The sequence below is a fragment of the Crocodylus porosus genome, unplaced genomic scaffold (genome assembly GCF_001723895.1).
Source record: "Crocodylus porosus isolate Cpor-Errol unplaced genomic scaffold, CroPor_comp1, whole genome shotgun sequence".
Taxonomy (NCBI): domain Eukaryota; kingdom Metazoa; phylum Chordata; order Crocodylia; family Crocodylidae; genus Crocodylus; species Crocodylus porosus.
This window is the reverse complement of record NW_017728906.1, coordinates 84,891,955-84,911,087: the sequence shown is the minus strand read 5'-3', so window position 1 is coordinate 84,911,087 and position 19,133 is coordinate 84,891,955. Positions and strand designations below refer to the sequence as shown.

The window sequence follows — 19,133 nt, the reverse complement described above, 5'->3', positions numbered from 1 at the left end:
AGTATACTTTGTTTTTCTTTTTTCTTCTTTTAATGTCACCAGTCGCATGTTCAAAACATGAAAATATGCTAGCTAACAAGTAAAATTTTGTAAGTGTCTGCTTCTAGTAACTTAGCCTGTTAGGAGCATTACTCTCATATCGCCAGTTCTTATTTCTCAGTGTCCTGCAGTCAAGTTTTCCTTGCTATCTCACTTCCAGTGTTTAAGTCCAGTGTAAGAATATAGAATCAAATGGTGTCTCTCCAGTCTCAGCAGCCTGGTAAAGTGAGAAGCTGAAGACTGGATAGTCTCGCTCACTCCAAAACAACCAAGTGAGGTCTTGGCTTTACCTAAGCACAGCTTAGAAGCATTGGTAGTGACTAGCCCTTTATTAGTATTCATCAGCAACCTTAATTCTGGTACAGTAGACAGTTATCAGTATCTTATATAAACATTTGCTGGAAAACACAAGCATTTTGGGAATTGTTTAATCTTTGTGCAGGTGAGGAGTGATTTAATTGGTTGCAGACACCACAGCTTGTATAGCTTGGGCTGAGTCGCTCTGGAAAAACAGTGTGGTTATATTACTCTTGGAACTGTCATAGAGTGTACAGTCTGTTTTTGGCTGCAGCAAAAGTTATGTTTCTTTTACCCATTTGTAAAGTGGGGGGAATGTCTCCTAAAAGCAAGGCCTCGTATCCTTGCCCTTCACTGTAAAGACCGTCAACTTTCTAGTCCAGTGCATCTTCCTTTCAGTCAAATATATTGTGATACTGTGCTCATGGACTGTGTGAGCTCTTGATCTGTGCTTACAACATAAGATATGCTGTGAGATTGGGGAATGTGCTCTGTGCATGTGGCATGTAGAGAGCTCTGTACTTGTGATGACATGTTAAAGGGTCAGTGGAGCTACTTGGTATGCTTGGTATAGATATTCAGCAAGTTTTGCAGTGCACGTAGTGAGTTTTGAGGCTTTCAAGTCTTTATGTCTATTTTCTTAAGGATAAATTAGTACGTCACAAACACTTAAGCCAGGTACAGACATTACACTTTAACAGTATACATAATGAGAAACCCATCTATACCTGTAACAGAACAGAAGCTCAGCAGAGAAAACCAGTCTATACCTCTAATGGAACAGACATTCAGTGTACACAGACTGGTTTAAAAATGGCAGAACCTGGTAAGATTTGCCCCCCCACCCAAAGGGACAACGTGTGTTCTGTTTGCTATGAATCTAAATTGCGCTGCTTACAGAAAACTATGTAACTTTGACCAATTCCACCTTGGGCTTTTTGAATGTCTGTGGCTTGTCCTATGCAACATTTCTAATCTGTTCCAAAGCATGGAGAGTCTTCTAAAGAAACTGGATTTTTAACATTTTCAAAACTGCCTGTCCTCTGTGTTTGTTAATGGAAGTGTCTGAACTATTTATTCTGAAGCATTTTAAAAATCAGTCTAACAGCAAGAATGGAAAGTGTCAGAGGTGATTACACTGATCAAAGGTTTAGTCTGGTCTCAGCATTCACTTGCACTGTTGCAGCATCCAATCCTAAATTACATCAAATTAATAAAATTAATGCAGCTCTGCCTATGTGTGTTTCTCATTGCCTTACACTTGTTTAGTGTACTTAAATAATAGACATGCTCAACTTCCATAAAATATATGAGGAGCAATGGTTTAAATTGGTGGAATATCAGAATTTTAGTTAAGCTGTCAAACTTGTATGTATTTAAGCAACTGTAGCTGATCATTTATTTTTTTTAACAGTTTCCTCAGCATTTTGTTTTTCCTTTTTGATTACAGTTATTTAACAAATTAAATTAAAATGTTACTCTTGCATGTCACTTTCTTGGCTGCTTTTTCGTTAATGGTGGAAGATTGCATAAACCTAAAAGGAATGTAAAATATTAAACACTGAGTCTTTAGCACTGTTTGCCTTGGTGTGCTCTAATTTAATAAAATTGAACACTTGTCGATTTCTCAATTAGTTTAAATACTTTTCCACAGGAAAACCAGTGGCTGTTACAAGTAACAGAGGTGCAGGAAGGGCATCACTGCGTCCTGGTGCAAACCCACAGCTGGAATGGCAATATTACCAGAACAAGATACTGAATGGCAAAACAGGTACAAATAACAAATCTGATTTCTTAAAACTACAGTACTACCACCAAAAAGGTAGTTGATATTCCTTCCTGGTGAAAGGCCATTTTTTGACAATGGTTTCTGTCAGTTAGTGTAATATATAGAGTAAATTGCTCCTACAATAGTTAGCCATCATTCTGTTACTTTTTGTTGTGGGTTGTTGTGGGTGTAGGGTGTATTTTTTTAAACAGTGTTGTTTACCTCTTTATTGGAGATGAAATTATGAAGTGTATTGCTACAATGAATGTGTATTTCTTGATTGAAAAATAAAATAAAGACCTTTTGTGCTATCGTGCACCTGAGTAGCTATATATTACCCAAGAACCAGCACAAAATATGACAAGTAAATGCTGCTAAAATTACTCATGTCTAAAAGAAGTATAGAAACAGTAGTAGGCTACCAATGAGAGAGTCATTGGTTTAAAAAAATAAATTGAGCAATATGTCTGTGTAGGTAATGTGAGTTACCTTACAATTTTGATTGCTGGAAATTTCCTGAGGACTTTAGCAAGTTCTGTCCCCTCAGTATTGAGATTTGTCTGCCCAGAAGCAGGGGATCTGTTATTGTTTATAGAGAATTTCTTATGTTCCTGCAGTACAGCAGAAAGATTTTATTTTCTGAAATAGCAGTATATTTGAGTAAACAAAAAGAATGACTATAAAACGGTCATTAAAATTGTGTTACACTGCCTGAAAAGTGTTTAGTGTGAAAAAGTAACTTGCTTGATATGGGCAACTTATTTCATATTTATTAACTTGTAACAGGAGGAAAAAGTAGTTCTGCTTTTAGTTTATACCACAGCAGTTTTCTTGAGTATGAGGTAGAATAGTTCTTCCACAGTTGCATTGTTACTGGGGTGTTAACAGTAAGAGCCTAATAAACTATGTAGAGTGTGTAAAATAGAGCTCTACAGTAATAGATGCCTGTGTCCTTTTGCTGTAGTCTAGCAGTCTGGGGGAAGAATGTAAAAGTTACGGAATCTATTGTCTTTCCTGCTTTTTTGGGAATCTTTCAGTCCTTTCAGGACATTCAAAACTTAAGTTCTACTTGATTCATAGTGCTGTGTCTAAGACTAATATATAATGGCAGATACTGTTTATGTGGAATTCAGGTTTTTTGTACTATAGTGTGTGAACACTATTTAATAGAGCAGTTTCAAATAGTCACTAATATTTTTTAGGCTGTTACGACATTACAATTTAGAGATATTTTGGAGAGTCAGCTGGTTAGATAAAATCCAGGTAGTGTTGCTGAGAAGAACATATTCTATGAGAGACCCATTGTATTCTCAGAGTACTGAAAATAACAAGAGAGATTGTTGAATTTGTGCATTAGGTTCACTGTGTTACAAACTCAGTGCTCCCTATTGTGACAGATTTTTCTGAAAGTCCACATGCTCAGTCCTTTAACTTTGCATCCATCCTCACTGGCTGGTCTATAGGCAGGCAGCTCTTTCTTTCTTGATACGCAATCTGAATGTACAACCTATAGTTTTGGCAAAAGGATTTATTTTCCTAATTCTCTCTTGAGCATCTCTCTCTCTCTAGTTAAAGGTTCATTACATTTTTAAGTCTCTTATTAATTTTGGCTTGATGTATGACACTTATCAACAAATATCAAGAGAGACGACTATTTTCTGCTTGGCTTCTCATAAAAACATAGGTTGTCATCTTTTTCAGGTAGAAAAAGACATGGTTGGCCATGACTTTATACTACTAAATGAAAAGGTGGTATTGGAATTTGTTTAGGCAATTCTAACATTGCAAATCTTAAAAAAACATACATGGAGCACTTCACAGCATAAACTGTTATGGGCCACACATACATATGGTTCAGCAGGCACATAGACCGACATGAAACAAATGTCTGTTTTACAAGCACAAAAAGCCAAATAGTGTGCTGTTGCATATCCCTGGACTGCATTACACACATTTTTGTGTAAATGAGAAAGTTGTGGTCCCACTGTTCTTTTAACCTCCCCACATTTTTTATAACCCTGCTCCAGCATTGAACACTTCATTTGTTTGAATTGTTGCTTCATGCTTTCTGAGCTGTTTTCTGATCTTGACTTTTCCGGGACTTACTTTCATTGGAAATAATGTTCCAAATTTAGAGAAAAAAAATACCTGTGAATCACCTAGTTTTGCCAGATACTGAATTCTACTGCTTCAACTACTTTCTTTTTTGCATATTGCTTCTTCAGTGATACTGGTTCCTGCGTTTTAGTCTACATTGCTAAACAAATTCAGTACTAGAAACAATAGAATCTTGGATCTTTTATGTAATGCTTCCTTTTTCTTTTTTTGGATTCATCCAAAACTGTATAACTTATTTTTAAATTTTGCTATCATTCTCAACCTGTATCTCCAAATTGGAGATGCACTTCCTGAGTGGTAGAAATTACCTCTCTGCATAGGTATCTTCTTTAACATTCATATTCACAAGTTAATGGATTAGTATATGCACAAAATTCCTAGGTTGGGGTCTCTGTCCCTACAACGATGTCCAAGATGTGGATGATTTTTATTCTTTTTTTGTCCCTCAACCCCAATATTTCCCATTTTTTTCATTCTTTGAGCAGCAGTTTTTTAACCATCATTAGTCACAGATTTATTCTCAGCGATTTCTTTTTCACAGACTTGGGTCCTGGCCTCTGATTTCTCCATCCGTTGCTCCACATTCACCATGTGCCTGTCTAGTTTCCCAGCTTTTGATGAGAGGTTCTCTACCTTGCCTTCCATTGAGGACAATGTATTCTTCTGCATTGCCCTGAATTTCACATGAAGTGACTTCATCAGCTCATGGGGGGATCTGCTCTGCTGCGCTGTGGAAAAGGTCGGCAAGTCCAGTGAAGATAGACAAGATGAAAACAGCATATCAGGCCAGGGCACAGGAAGGCACAATTCTTGTCATTCTGACCTTTATTTGGGGCTTTTATTTTATTTTATTTTATTTTTGCTCTGGTTTGCAGCTTCAGGTATCTTAGGTAACTTGTTGAGCAAATCAGACTCAATATTTACATGCTCAGTATTAATACTTAGGAAATAAAAAGATAAATGAATTAGCAGAAGCTTCATAGAAGGACAGCTGTTCACATAAGCCAGGTTCTACCCCTGCTTACTCATTACAACACACATTCTTTGGCCTGATAACTACTTTTGTATGCTCATACCGCCATACTTTTCTTTCACATGCAAATTCTCAGTTTGTTGGTAGTATGTAGCATTACTAGGTTGTGTGGCAAGATGGAAGTATTACTTATTTTTATTACATTATTGTATTGTATAAAATAGACTGCAATACTGAAAACTAAACCTAACTTGTATGTTTTACCCTTCCTTTAAACTAACTTTTCTTGATAGTTCACTACTTGATTGGGGTGGTTGCATCCAGCCAACTTGATTGGGGTGGTTGCATCCAGCCAATTTTTCTGGCTGATACACATTTGAGAACCCATGGGTATATATAAAGATGTAAGGATTTCATAGTGATGTCAGAGTATTAGAACCCAAACAGAGTAGGGGAGAGAATGTTTTTACTTGATGCAAGTATGCTGTATCAAGCTTTTCTGTACAAGTGTCTGGTACTCAATTGGCTTCAATGATGCTTTAAATCGCTTCACATTAGTTTGTTCAAAGGAGTTTCAAACAATTAACTAAAGAGCTGTATGATCCTTTTGCTAGTAGTTTGAGATTAGAATATTTGTAGTTGTTTCATTTTGGCCCAGCATAAATTTGTGGTGATATACTATAAAAAAGTTCTTTCAAACCGTAATAGGGGAGTCATTGGAGGTTGGTAATTGAAACTTTTGTCAATTAAGTGTTAGTGAAGTTGCTAGCTGTGGATGTTAATCTCTAGTAAGCTTATTTTTTAACTTATCCTAAACTTGAAAGCGTTCTTGGTCTTTTATCTGATGCTTAAACCCTTCTTTTAGTTGTCTAAATTAAGTAATTACTAGAAATTAGAGTTGTAAATGTGAGGTTAAAAATAAGTTACATTTTAGAATGGCTGTTTTAAGTTGAAACTCTATATTCCTGTACTAGTATTTTTGAAGGACGGAAATATTAGTAAAATTTTGTTTATATGACATGGTTGTAGCTTTAAAACTAAAACACTTGAGGATTCTGAATCATTTTTACCACCTTGATAGCTAGTTGAAATCTGTCTCATCGAGAGTATGATTTGACAGAATTCTGAAGGATGATTGGTAATATTGTGGAAAAAGTATGATTATTTCTCAATAGTGCAATAATTCACTCCTTAGATCCTCCCTAAATCTTACCCCTTAATGGTGTGTTCATGTATGGGTGAGTGTGTTTCTTGCTTGTTTTTGGTTGACATAATCACAAGGATGCAAATTATTGTGAAGAGCCTACTCATTAGTTTAGAAACTATGGTAAAAGCATATTATAATTTATTATGCTTATTTTGTTCATATGCTTCTTTCAAAACATTAAGACAATAATATAGAAACAATATAAACTATTATTTTTCAAGCAGAAAATAGAGTTCCTGATAAACTGGACTCAACCTGGGGCCATCAAGATTCTGCACAGATGAATGGAGCTGACTCAGATCTCTCTGGTTTGTCAATGGCTGAAATTGCATCTTGTAGTTATGAAGCCAGGTAGGTGGGAATGAGTGTAATGTAATATCTACTTACTTTTCTCATCAATCTCTATTTGATTTACTAAAATATAAATCTGTTTCAGAACTTAAACATTAAGTGCTGACCTAAAATGGGGGAAATGGTTACTTTTAGGTTTTTGAGTGTTTTTTTTTTTAATATTAACAAATTAATCAATACTTCAGTTGGACCAAGAGCACTAAAGAAAATTCTAAGTGCTCTACAGTGCTGTGGTTGATTTTTATAAGGTTAATTTTTTTTTCTCTGAATACCAAACAAGTGCTTGGTATTGCTGGAAATTCTGGATCCAGTGAAGCAAAATTTAAGGCCTTTAATCCTCGTAGTCACTAACTCTAATAGTACATCCTTGCATAATGTATGGACTAGATCCCCTGAATACATTTAAAAGGGACAGCTAAGTGCTAACAGTAGCTTGTTTTAAATAAAGTCTTAAAGGCACAAATAATGATTTCTACTGCAGATAACATCCCTGAGTTAACTACTTACTTCAAAACTTGTTCAGAAAACCTTTTTTTCCATTAAGTTTTGCTTTTGCATCTTAAATTTATTTTATATTCTGCTATGTATTTTTATGAAGTTGTGCCATTATAATAATATAATCTGCATTATATTATACTAGTATAAACATTTCTTCGTGCTCAAGCAAAACTGTATAGCTAGGCATATGGTATGTGTTTTGCTGTCATTTGAAACGGGAGATGAGTTGTTTTTTTGGTTTTAAAAGACTGGTTTAAACGGTAGTAAATGTTCAGGACATAATGTGTGTTGTCCGGGAACTTTCAAGACTTCCTAATAATTGCATCTCTTACTTGGGTATTCAGAGTATAAAATGTATACATCAACTATATTATCATCCAAATGCATGTTTGACTTGCACAATCTTACAATTATATTTGCAGGTCACTTTCTCATAAATTAAACTGTAACCAGATGGAATTAACTCATGTACATTAATGCTTACCTGATCACAGAATGGAAAAGTTCTAATGATTTATCTTGCAAGTATGTTATATTTTGGATCTGTGCAGAAGCAAGTTCTATGTAATTCATTGAATTTTTATTTTTTTAATTTGCTTTTAGACAAGCTGGTATAAAGAATGGAATGTTTTTTGGCCAGGCAAAAAAGCTGTGTCCAAATCTTCAAGCAGTTCCATACGATTTTAATGCATACAAAGAAGTTGCACGGACATTGTATGAAATGCTAGCAAGGTAAAGTAAATTGATTGTTCAGATAATTATTTTCATAGAGATCATCAGGCATGTTTACATTTGCCATTTTCCTGGATGTCTATATTTGATTCAGTATTTTCATCTTCATAAGCCTGTTTTCCCCTTTTTACCCTTCAAAATCATTCCCATCTTAGATCTTCTGTACAACTTTTTATGTTGACCAAATAACCTAAGACAGTCACTGTATTCTGAGCTGCATGGCTCGATATCTTAAAGCCAAATCCTACAAAACAATTGACATGAGTCCTGTAGAAGTCAGTGTCAGAGTTTTCACTGACTTCAATTGGAGAAGAATCTGGCTTTAGTTAATAAGTATAGAAGGTGCTTCCCTTCCAAGATACTAATATTGTTTAAATAAAACATTTCAAGAACTGAATTTTTGGACTAATTTCCATTAAAATTTATTTTTTTGTATTAATCTGCACTTCAAAAATCTGGGCAGTTCTCTTTCAGTGAAAATATATTTAAATTTTCTTCTCCAACTATTCTTCAAAAACCATGATCTGTATTGAAGCTAGTTCTAAAAGGTAGCATTACTGTGACTTGGCATATTACTTTTAAACATATACCTTATGTGAGGTTGAGAATAAATAATCAGGGAGATGCTACCACAAAGGGAAGACTTTACTTGCTACGTATTTGTTTTAACAGATGGTGAGCTGTTGCTGCTGTTTCACCTCCTTTACTTTGTGTTGATAGCTATACTCATAACATCGAAGCAGTCAGTTGTGATGAAGCACTAGTAGATATCACTGAAATCCTTACAGAGACCAGACTGACTCCCGATGAACTTGCAAATACTATCCGCACCGAAATCAAAGCCCAGACTAAATGTGCTGCCTCTGTTGGGATGGGTTAGTACTTCATTTGATATTTGCTTACAAATGTCACTTGCCATCCTTGAGTATATCAAAACTATATAAGACTGCTACAACATAAGCTTTTATGATATAAGTGAACTATTACCATTGGAATGCATTAATATTAAAAGTTTCAAGAATCCTTCATAGTGGAAAGCTTTAAGCAACCTACCTGTGGGTTTTGCTCCCACCTTTTCCTGTATTATAGAATATGTGGTATTATTTCATTTCTAGGATATTTTTATTCATTTTATATTGTATTACTATATCACTTTGAGTAAGTTGAAAAATGAAAAAGGGTAGTGTTCATGCAGTTTCTATCGCATAGTTATTGACAAGAAGCAAAGGCTATATGTTTGAAAGGGAGGTATAGTATATAGTTTCATATCTTTAAAAAGATCTTGGCACTTCCTTTTTCTCTCTCCTAGCACTTTTCCTTCTCTCTTTTCTCTTTGTTCATAATTGCTTTGTAGTAATGAGTAATCTGGGAATAAATACTCTGACACTTAAAATCCACTTGTGATTCAGGTTGAAATCCATTGTTCTAAGTCTTTGGAGGTAGTCCTCTTTTGTTATCTCTTAGGGGATACATTACTGTTATTAACTTAACTATAACTCCCCAGATTCCTGTTCGTGTCACACTTTGCCTTGAGACATTTGAACTGTTTATAACCTTATTTAAAATGCTTATGCTTTCTTTAAACATATCTTTTCATATTTGGGTAGCTATTTATACAGATTTGTTTTTATATTACTTATAGAAAACCAAAATTCTTCCTATCAAATATTTGTTCTAAAAATAAATACATTCAGGTACTCCAAGTGAAAACTTACAAATTTTGTGATTAGTGGCTTTGTAAAATTCACACTGGTATGTTATAAGGAAGCAGAATGAAATAATTAGAAAAGAAGAAAAGTGGTCCCATGGTAAGGGCACTAACATATATATGAGGGGAGAAACCTGGGATACAGTTCCTTGCTTTGCCAGACATTTTTGTGTGACTTTGAGTAAGGGTAAGAGTGCATGAACAAATTACCAAACGTAACGGGTATTGTGGGTTTAGAGTATAGCAGCTTCTTGATGGCAGTTGCATGTGGGCTTATTCTTTCCTCTCTTCCATTGAGTGGTAAGCTGCTGTAAGGAGGCAGTAGAGAGCCCAGGGTATTGAGGATTTACTACACAGCATTGACCTCACAGTAACTTCCTTGTATGCCCTTTCCTGAGGATTTAAGCCTTGTTTACATGTACTAAAATAACCTCAGATGTGAATAAACTGATATAGTTAAACCACTGCAAACTATCGTGATTAGACGCTCTTGTTTCTTACATGCCTTTTTTGGTTCAACTTCAGGCAGTAAAATAGGTATAGTTTAAATTCAGGGGTTTCCACTGGCCAAACTAAACCAATTAAAAATGTATTGACAAGACCTTGGTCATGATTCTGAGAAGTACTGAGTACTTTATTGGGAAGCTATAACAGATGGTGCATTAAAAAAGTCACTGACTCGCAAGGTTGGCCATATAGTTACATAAGCTAGAGCAGGGTAGGCAGCATTTTTTGGTTGGAGTGCTGAAAAACGCCAGAATGCCTACCTTGAAGGTGCCGGAATGCCAGCATGCCAGAAAAACAACATGACGGCAGGGGGTACATGGCAGGATGTCCTGCTTGTGTCCCTTGCCCTGCTGCCCCCCAGCCTGGGCTCTGTGGCTGTCAGCAGCAACCCTGGCTCTGGGCAGCTGCTGGAGCCCAGGTTGCTCCCAGCAGGGCTTGCAGCATCCCAGCTGCCTGCCGGGAGCAGCCCAAGCTCCCGGCTGGCAGCAGCTACCCAGAGCTGGGGCCAACTGCAGCTGGGAGGCTGCAAACAGCTGCACTGGGCTCCAGAGCCCTGGCATCAGCTCTGTAGTGGCACATGCACATGTGCCTTGGAGTGGGCAGTGGGGGAGGAGCCTGAGGCAATACAACCCCAGTCTCTCCCCTGCTCCCAGCACATCTGGTGACTGGGCTCTGGAGCCCAGCGCAGCTGTTTGTAGCCAGCCTGGGCTCTGGGCAGCTGCAGCTGCATTGCCCTGCTGTCTGCCCTGAGGTGTGCGTGCAGTCGCCGCCAGCCCAGAGCTGATGCTGGAGCTCTGGAGCCCAGTGCAGCTGCTTGCTGCAGCTACTCAAAGCTCCGGCTGACTACAAACAGCTGTGCCAGGCTCTGGAGCCCAGTTACCAGCTCTGTGCCGGAAGCAGGGGAGAGACCAGGGTTGCATTGCCTCAACCCCCTCCCTCACTGCCTGCTCCAAGGCGCTTGTGCATGTGCCAGTACAGCTGATTTCAGGGCTCCGGAGTCCGGTGCAGCTGTTTGCAGCCTCCCGGCTGCAGCCAGCTTGGCCCAACTCTGGGTAGCTGCTACCAGCCAGGACCCTGGGCTGCTCCCAGCAGGCAGCTGGGACACTGGAAGCCCTGCTGGGAGCAGCCTGGGTTCCATCACTGGCAGCAGCTACCTAGAGCCAGGGCTGGCCATGGCATGCTGGCACGTGTGCCAGGGGTTGCCAACCCCTCAGCTAGAAGGATGGGAATGACCGCATTGTCAGGGAGAATATGAGCCATCAGTCAGAAGAAATATTGAACATGGGAACCCTTGTTTTGTTTCATAAATAGAATGTTTCAGTTGTATTGGTGCCCATGAAACGGTGTATTGCCACCATTGTTGTCCAGAAATATGAAATAGTATTTCCCTGGGGGATAAAGATGGGCACATTATACTGTAGATGATGTGATTTATCAGACCTTTCATAATTTTGTTTTATTCTAAAGCAAGGAGTTCTGGTGGTAATGGTGTCAGGACATCATTTTGGAGTTATAGGTTAGCTCAGGTGTGGGAAATTATTTGGGCCAGAAGGCCACTTCAGGAAGTTATGTGAGCTGTTGCAAGCTGGGTCAGCACCTGGGAACATAACGCAGGACCAGTGCCATTACTCCTTTTAGGCCCCGGCCCAGCAAATCCTGGATAACCTGCAGCTTCTGGGCCTCTTCCCCCTGCACCCCACTCTCCTGCCAGTAGGGAGAACCTTATCTGAGCTTCAACTTAACAAGCACAGGGTTGGAGCAACACATACCCAGCCTCTCTGGGTAGGAGCCTGGCCAGGAACTCAGTACCTGCTGCCTTGGAGCTTACACTGGGGCATAGAGGGTGGGACTGGGCAGGTGGCCCAGGGAGGGGAGTGGCTGCTGCTGCAGCAGCTGGCTGGCATGGGGAAGAGAGAAGGGTGAGAGGCATGGATATAGTTCTCAGAGAAGCAGCAGCGGGCTAGGTAAAATCATTTGGCGGGCCACATTTTTCCTGCCCCGGCTTAGCTAGGCATGAAGCAGAAAAGCAGGAAAAAAGTGGGGGGGAATACTGAATATGTGCCTAGTGTCTGGATTCTGGTTTTATGATTAAATTACTGGAATTTCTTCTTGGCATATAAGAAGGCTCAAGTATAATTTAAATCAAATACTTCATTTTTAATAAAATTGACAATTTAGCCTCCTTTGCATAAAGTACATCATCTCTTTTTGTTTTTTGAATGACATAATACTGAGATATTATGATTTTTAATGATATTTATGATTATGATTTTTACATTTTTAAAATAATTTCTGCTATTTGAAATTAATCTACTTCTCTGTGCATGTAGAATAATATTGAAGACTAATATACTCCTAGGGAAACCAGGGTTGGGTTTTGTTTTGTTTTTTAAGTGTGGTGAGCAGAGGTTATTTTTAGAAAAGGCCTAACTCTCACCCCAAACCCTGCCAGTTCACACATCAGAAACAGGGAGTGAAGAAGCAATGAACAAAACAGGGAATGAGATTAGAATTTGTTTACATTTGTCAATGCTTGCTTCATCCTTATCTTCTGAATTGCAAAATGCTACTTATGATAGTGAAAATCACCACAGCTATCCCTTAATTATTTGTTTTCTTTCACAGGTTCTAATATTCTGCTGGCCAGAATGGCAACTCGTAAAGCAAAACCAGATGGACAATACTACTTAAAACCAGAAGAAGTAGATGATTTTATCAGAGGTCAACTAGTCACCAGTCTTCCAGGTACATTTAATGATAGATTTATTCTTCTTTGGGATTTTTCAGATAAGCATTGATATATGTACAGATTGGTGCTCATTGTTTCAATGGTGGGTCAAATTACATTCCCAAAATTTGATATTAATGCAGTTGTCCATTATTCATAGTTCTCTGAGCTGTAAAAGAAAGATAAGCTTTGGAGTTATGTGTCCATACTTCTGTTATCTGGAATGCTCCTGCTGGTATCCTCTTATGCTTTATCTTTACAAGCAGCATCCTTTTTACTAAAAATTTAGCCAGCTACATATTTGAAGGATGCAGAGACAAACTCAGTTTAGCATTTTAGGCCGCTTGTGTGGTTTAGCATGTAACTTTTTAAGCAGAGTGTGTGCTGGCTTATTACAGAGAAGTTATTGTTAAGAATGCACTGCATAAAACAGTTGCAGATAGTTGTCACTTAGCAGTGTTTGGTTAGTTAGACTTGCTAAAGAAAGGTTGCTGTTCGAAGTATGACTGGTGTCAAGGTTGAGGGGTTTTTTAATTGGGGAAAACAGGCAAAGGGATGACTAGTAAATTTGAACAACAGGAAACTGGGATAAATAGGTGATTATTATTTGTTAGGAAACAGCCAGTGAGAGAAAAATGGAGAGTGGATAAAAATGCAAAAGGGTAAAAGTAGTAGTAGTCATGGGGGTGGAAAGTAAAAGAGCTGCTGCAAAATTGTGGTATTAAAGAATAGAGTAGAACAGTGAATAAAGAATAGTGTGGCAAGAAAACTACAGTTGGACATCTATATAAAGCATCTAGCCATTGGGGATGCACCAGGTAAATTTGGTACATTTTTTTTAGGGAATTATTTATTTACTAAAGGTTTTTTAGTTAAGTTTACTGGAGCATTAAATGACAAGGGAATCACATATGAACTTTCTCACTCGGGGGGGGGGGACTAAGAAAAACTAGCTGAACTGTGACAACTGCATTGTACATTTGTAAACTGAAGTGATTTCTATCATGTAACTATATAATTGCCCTTGTATATGCTGCTGGTACATATGCACATATATATGACAGTGACAAGCCCCTGAAATTATTTATAAAATACAGCTGCTAACCTTGCTCAGACTGTATGTGCTGATGTTTTAGGACTGTTACGGAGCTAATATACAGTTGTTTTATATAAGGAAGAAAGAGGAGGATATTATAATAACATTTTGTGTTTGTGTGTGCATGTGCATACACACGCATATAAAATTGTCGAATAAAGTTGAAGGGACTCGGGATAGAATCTGCAGGAACCCAACTAGACTTGGTGTCTAATTGAGCACAATGATTCGATGAGTTGGATGTCCACCTTATGGTACTTTTGTCTAGTCTGTATTTCTTTAGGTTAGTAGTGAGAATGCCATAGGAGATGATGTCAAAATCTTACTAAAACTTGCTGTTCCACCCCTGTTTTCCAACCATCTACAAAACCTGTCACCTTTCTGTAAAAGTTAATCCAGGTGATCAATCTTGCTCTTGATGAATCCATGCTGGCTGTTTCTGGTCACTTTTTATTTTGCTCAAGGTGCCTAGAAGTAGATCACTTGATGACCTCAGCATCTTTCCGAGTATCAAGGTCAGACTGACTGGTCTGCAATTCCTTACATCTTCTTTCTCCCTTTCTTAAAGGTGGATATTATATTTGCCCTTTTCCAGTATTCCAGGACCTCACCCATTCTTCATGAGTTCTCCGTGACCCAGTGACTCTAAAATAATTTCAGTACTCTAGGGTATATCCTGTCTAGGCTTGCCAACTTGAAAATGTCCAGTTTCTCTAAGTAATCCCTAACCTTTTCTTCCACTACTTTTAGTTGCTTACCTCTTCCTTTGTCCATGCTGCCAACAACACTTGTCACGTGCTAGTCAACTTAATTTGTGAAAGCTGAAGTAAAAAAGGTATTAAATACTTCAGCCTTCTGTATGCATCACCAATAACTAGATTGTGTTCTGCATTTAGTAAGGGAGCTGTACTTTCCTTTTCTTCATTTTACTTCTGACATACTTATCAAATCCTTTTTATGTTCTTAGTAGTTGCATCTCAGATCATGCCTTGGCCTTCCTGATTTTCTCCCTTCCCTACAAGTATACGATATACTTGTATACTCTTCCATGGTAATACAGTTCTCTACCCTTTTTGTTGGATTCTTTTTTGAGTTTCAATTTGCTGCTTAACCAGGCCACCCTCCTGCTGCACTTCCTGTTCTTTTTTCCATCAAGGTAACTTGCTTCTACACCCTTACTATGGACTGTTTAAAGTACACCTGACTCCTTTTTCCCTCAAACTTGCCTCCCAGGGGATCCTGCCCACCAGCTCCCTGAGCTTGTTAAAGTCTGCTTTTCTAAGGTCTAGTGTCTTTTATTTTGCTGCTCTCCTTCCTTTCCTTACGACCTTGAACTCTTATTATTCTGTGCTACCCAAGTTACCTTCTACCTTCATATTCTCAAACAGTTCTCCCTGTTGATGAGCAGCAAATTGAGGATTCATGCTGGCTGTTCTAATATAAACTACTTCAAATTAATATAAATTATCAAAATGTATTGAAATGTATACCGGTAAACATAAATTGCCACTTAATGTAGTACTACAGTTCTGGCTTCACTCTTAAGTTTCTGAAGTTTGAGGAAGATTTATGTAATACATTTTTCAGCTCATCTAACTTTTTTTGTCTACCCATCATCACCTCATTTTTGTACGTTTTCCAAAATATTGTATATAATGAAATGTGATTTAACGTAGAAGTCCTTTAGAGTTTTTGGTATCATTAACTTGTTACTAAGAGGTGGTTTAGGGGTGTGTTTCCATATTGGTGTACTGTTAAAATTGTGAAAGAGATACTCTAAAAGTTAAAATCTTCTGAAGTTAAGTGGTAATAAAAATACAAATTCATTCTAATTAATGAAAATTGCTATTTAAAAAAAGTATGTCATAATATAACTTTCTTCATTTGATGCAGTGGAGGTGGATACTTAAAATTCTTAGTAAGGCTATTAAAATACCAGAATCACTTATCTTTGAGCTAGCACTGCTTGGTGAAATAAGTTTCGACCATTCTGAACAGCTATAGTGAATTGGTTGAGTCGTGTATACAGCTGTGAGCATACTCTGTATGTTATATTTTCACCTTGTTTAAGGTATCAAAACTGTTGGGGACTTAAAATGTGGTACCAGCTTTCTTTAATACTGAGTAAACTATTAGCACTAAGCAAAGTGCAGAAGGAGAAGATGGTCACTGCACAGAAGCATTATCCTGCAAGCTAGTCTTGATACTTCACCCTGAATAGGGACACACACAGTAGTTAACTGTAGGGTAGCACCCTAAATTAAGCATGTAGTATTGATTAAGCAAAATGCCAAGATGCAAAAGTTCCTGGGTTGACATATGATTTTGTCTTTGTGATTAATTTTTCCTTAGAAAATTAATTAGATTCTAGGCAGTTTAGCACTTTTTAAAAAAAAATAGTGCTTTAAAAATAAACACTTTGTTCTGTTAAGTCCACATAAATTCAAAATTACTTTTTTTTTGTTAGGAGTTGGTAGAACAATGGAATCAAAGTTGGCATCTTTGGGAATTAAAACTTGTGGAGATCTACAGTATGTTTCAATGGCAAAACTCCAGAAAGAATTTGGTCCAAAAACAGGACAAATGCTCTACAGATTCTGTCGTGGCTTGGATGATAGACCTGTTCGAACAGAAAAGGAAAGAAAATCTGTTTCAGCAGAAATAAACTATGGTATAAGATTTACTCAGGTAAATCTAAAAATATTTTTTTACAGGGCTATCACCCACTGCAAAATGTCCCCCTCTTTCCCCATGAGTACTCTGAGTATTCTCACTTTATCTTTGTGTTAAATATCACTGCATGTTGCAGCCAGATGAAAATTTGACAGTCCATCAGTCTCTGTTCCAGGAATGATTCACCAGGTTGGTTACACAGTACTATCGCAGGACTGTCCCTCTTTTCAGACATTTAACTAGTTTTTCTTTTTAAGATACTGTGTGGTTTCTAATACTTTTTGTTAAACAGTAAGGATTATTTCAGTACTCTAGGGTACATCCTGTCTAGGCTTGCCAACTTGAAAATGCTCAGTTTCTCTAAGAAATCCCTAACCTTTTCTTCCACTACTTTTAGTTGCTTACCTCTTCCCTTGTCCATGCTGCCAGCAACACTTGTCACGTGCTAGTCAACTTAATTTGTGAAAGCTGATATATGTCACATGTTCAAATTAATGTGCGATACAGACCATCTACAAAGACAGCCCACATTAAGTGCTTTTTTAAATATGGAATATCTTTGTGGTTGGGTTACCTTTTTATTGCATGATAAGTTCCAAGTTTGGTGTGTTACAGTTTACATAACATTTGCCGGGGCCTTGTTTTTGTTTTGTTTTGTTCTGTGTTAGGGGAGTTAATCTGTCTATTTCGGTGGTTCTCAACCACAGTGCCTTGACATCCTTTCAAGGTTGCCAAACAATATTAGCACTTTGAGGTGTACAAACGTGATCTACAAAATAAACCCAGAGATTTCAAATAGGAATCTATTATTAACCCTCTGACCTGTTGTCTACCTGATCTCTTTGCTACAGAAGAATTGCTTTATTATTTTTCTATAGTCAAAAAATAAGTGAAAACTAAGAGCTGGCATTTTCTGATGCATGTTTTGAGTCTAAGAAGTTTGAGAACCATTGCACTAGGTTATTGGGCTGACAGGTGCAAGGGCCCCTCCTCTTTCTCATATATCAAACAGTTGCTAATGGTAACAGTTGATAGAGAGGTATCTTGAGATTAGCAAGGTTGAGATCCACTAGTCTATATCCTGTTAGTCATCAATATGAAGCACCAGTAAAAAAAGAAAAATCCTAAAATGAATTCAAGGCACTGGGTGAGACTAGAATGCTGTGTTCAGTTGTTTTAATGTATGTTCAAGAATTACAAGTTCAGACTAGAAGATATAATGGAGAAGAGATACTTGGATGATCAGGACAGTGGAAAACTGATTTTGCAAGAGGAAATTAAAATAGTTTGACTATTTTAGTGTAGTATAATAAAAGCTAAGAGAGGATATGATTGCTCTCTGTAAATGCATCAAGGAAAAAAACACTGGGAAAGGAGAGCTCTGCAAGTTTAAGATTAATATTGGCACAATAACAAATGGTCATAGATGGGTGAACAATACATTTAGGCTAAAAATTAGAAGATGTTTTATTGTCAAGGCTGTGAAGTAGTCAACTAATTTTCCAGTGGAAATAGAAGATGCAGAAAAATCAACTGTTCTGTAGGTGGAGTTTAATAAAGTTAGGAAAGTAAAGTATGATATGGTTGCCAGCAAATAGGGTACTGGACTCCATTCAGGAGGTCCATTTCATTGTTGTGGTCATACTGTTGAGACTTTTTTAAGCTAAAAAAGAGGTATTCTTACCCATGAATTTGCTTGTTGTAGACAACTGGCCAAACTATCACTTATTTTTTAAATCTGTATAGAATACACTTGGCTACATGTTAAACTACACGTAGTTTAGTTTCAAGTACATTCCATGTTTTAAATAATGACCTTTTTAGATGTCTGTTACTGTGATACGAGAAATAAATTATAAAGTGAAAACAATTTGCTTCCTTTTAGCCTAAAGAAGCAGAAGCTTTTCTCCTGAGTCTTTCAGAAGAAATCCAACGTAGACTTGAAGCTGCTGGTATGAAGGGTAAACGATTAACTCTTAAAATCATGGTCAGAAAAGCTGGAGCCCCTGTAGAACCTGCAAAATATGGAGGCCATGGTATCTGTGACAACATTGCCAGGTAACTTTGCACAGAACAAACAACTTCCAGTTGCCAATCAGTTGTTGTGATTTAATTGTGCAATTAATTGAACATTATGATATCTTAAAAGGCCTTTTTAAAGGTTCTCAGCATTTTGTAGGGTTGACTTGTACCTAATCAGATACATCTGTACTTCATCAGATGCTCGTGAAAGCTTGTGCTATATATATACTTTGATTAATGTGTGTGTGTGTCTCTATCACTACATACATATATATAGAGAGAGAGAGACAGAGACATTAATCAAAGTATATATAGATATATACCTTGCTGCCTTGATACATTATCCCTACTTTGCTTAGTCTATTAAGTGCACTTCTACCCTGCTTTCTACCTGACTTCAGATTAACATGGCTAAC

The 19,133-nt window shown here is 37.5% G+C and overlaps 1 protein-coding gene across 4 annotated transcripts in view; it reads left to right on the top strand.

Annotated features, from left to right (window-relative positions):
* REV1 (REV1, DNA directed polymerase) overlaps nt 1-19,133 on the top strand; it is a 57,060-nt gene that overhangs the window by 18,936 nt on the left and 18,991 nt on the right. For 2 of the 4 annotated variants that reach the window (XM_019529495.1, XM_019529493.1), the window contains exons 7-13: nt 1,991-2,107; nt 6,624-6,753; nt 7,855-7,983; nt 8,704-8,858; nt 12,824-12,943; nt 16,490-16,710; nt 18,581-18,753. In XM_019529495.1, coding sequence (XP_019385040.1) covers nt 1,991-2,107; nt 6,624-6,753; nt 7,855-7,983; nt 8,704-8,858; nt 12,824-12,943; nt 16,490-16,710; nt 18,581-18,753 — 1,045 coding nt within the window. Of the gene's footprint in view, nt 1-1,990; nt 2,108-4,823; nt 4,962-6,623; nt 6,754-7,854; nt 7,984-8,703; nt 8,859-12,823; nt 12,944-16,489; nt 16,711-18,580; nt 18,754-19,133 lie in introns of those variants that run through there. The other 2 variants (XM_019529494.1, XM_019529496.1) reach the window with 2 other exon arrangements.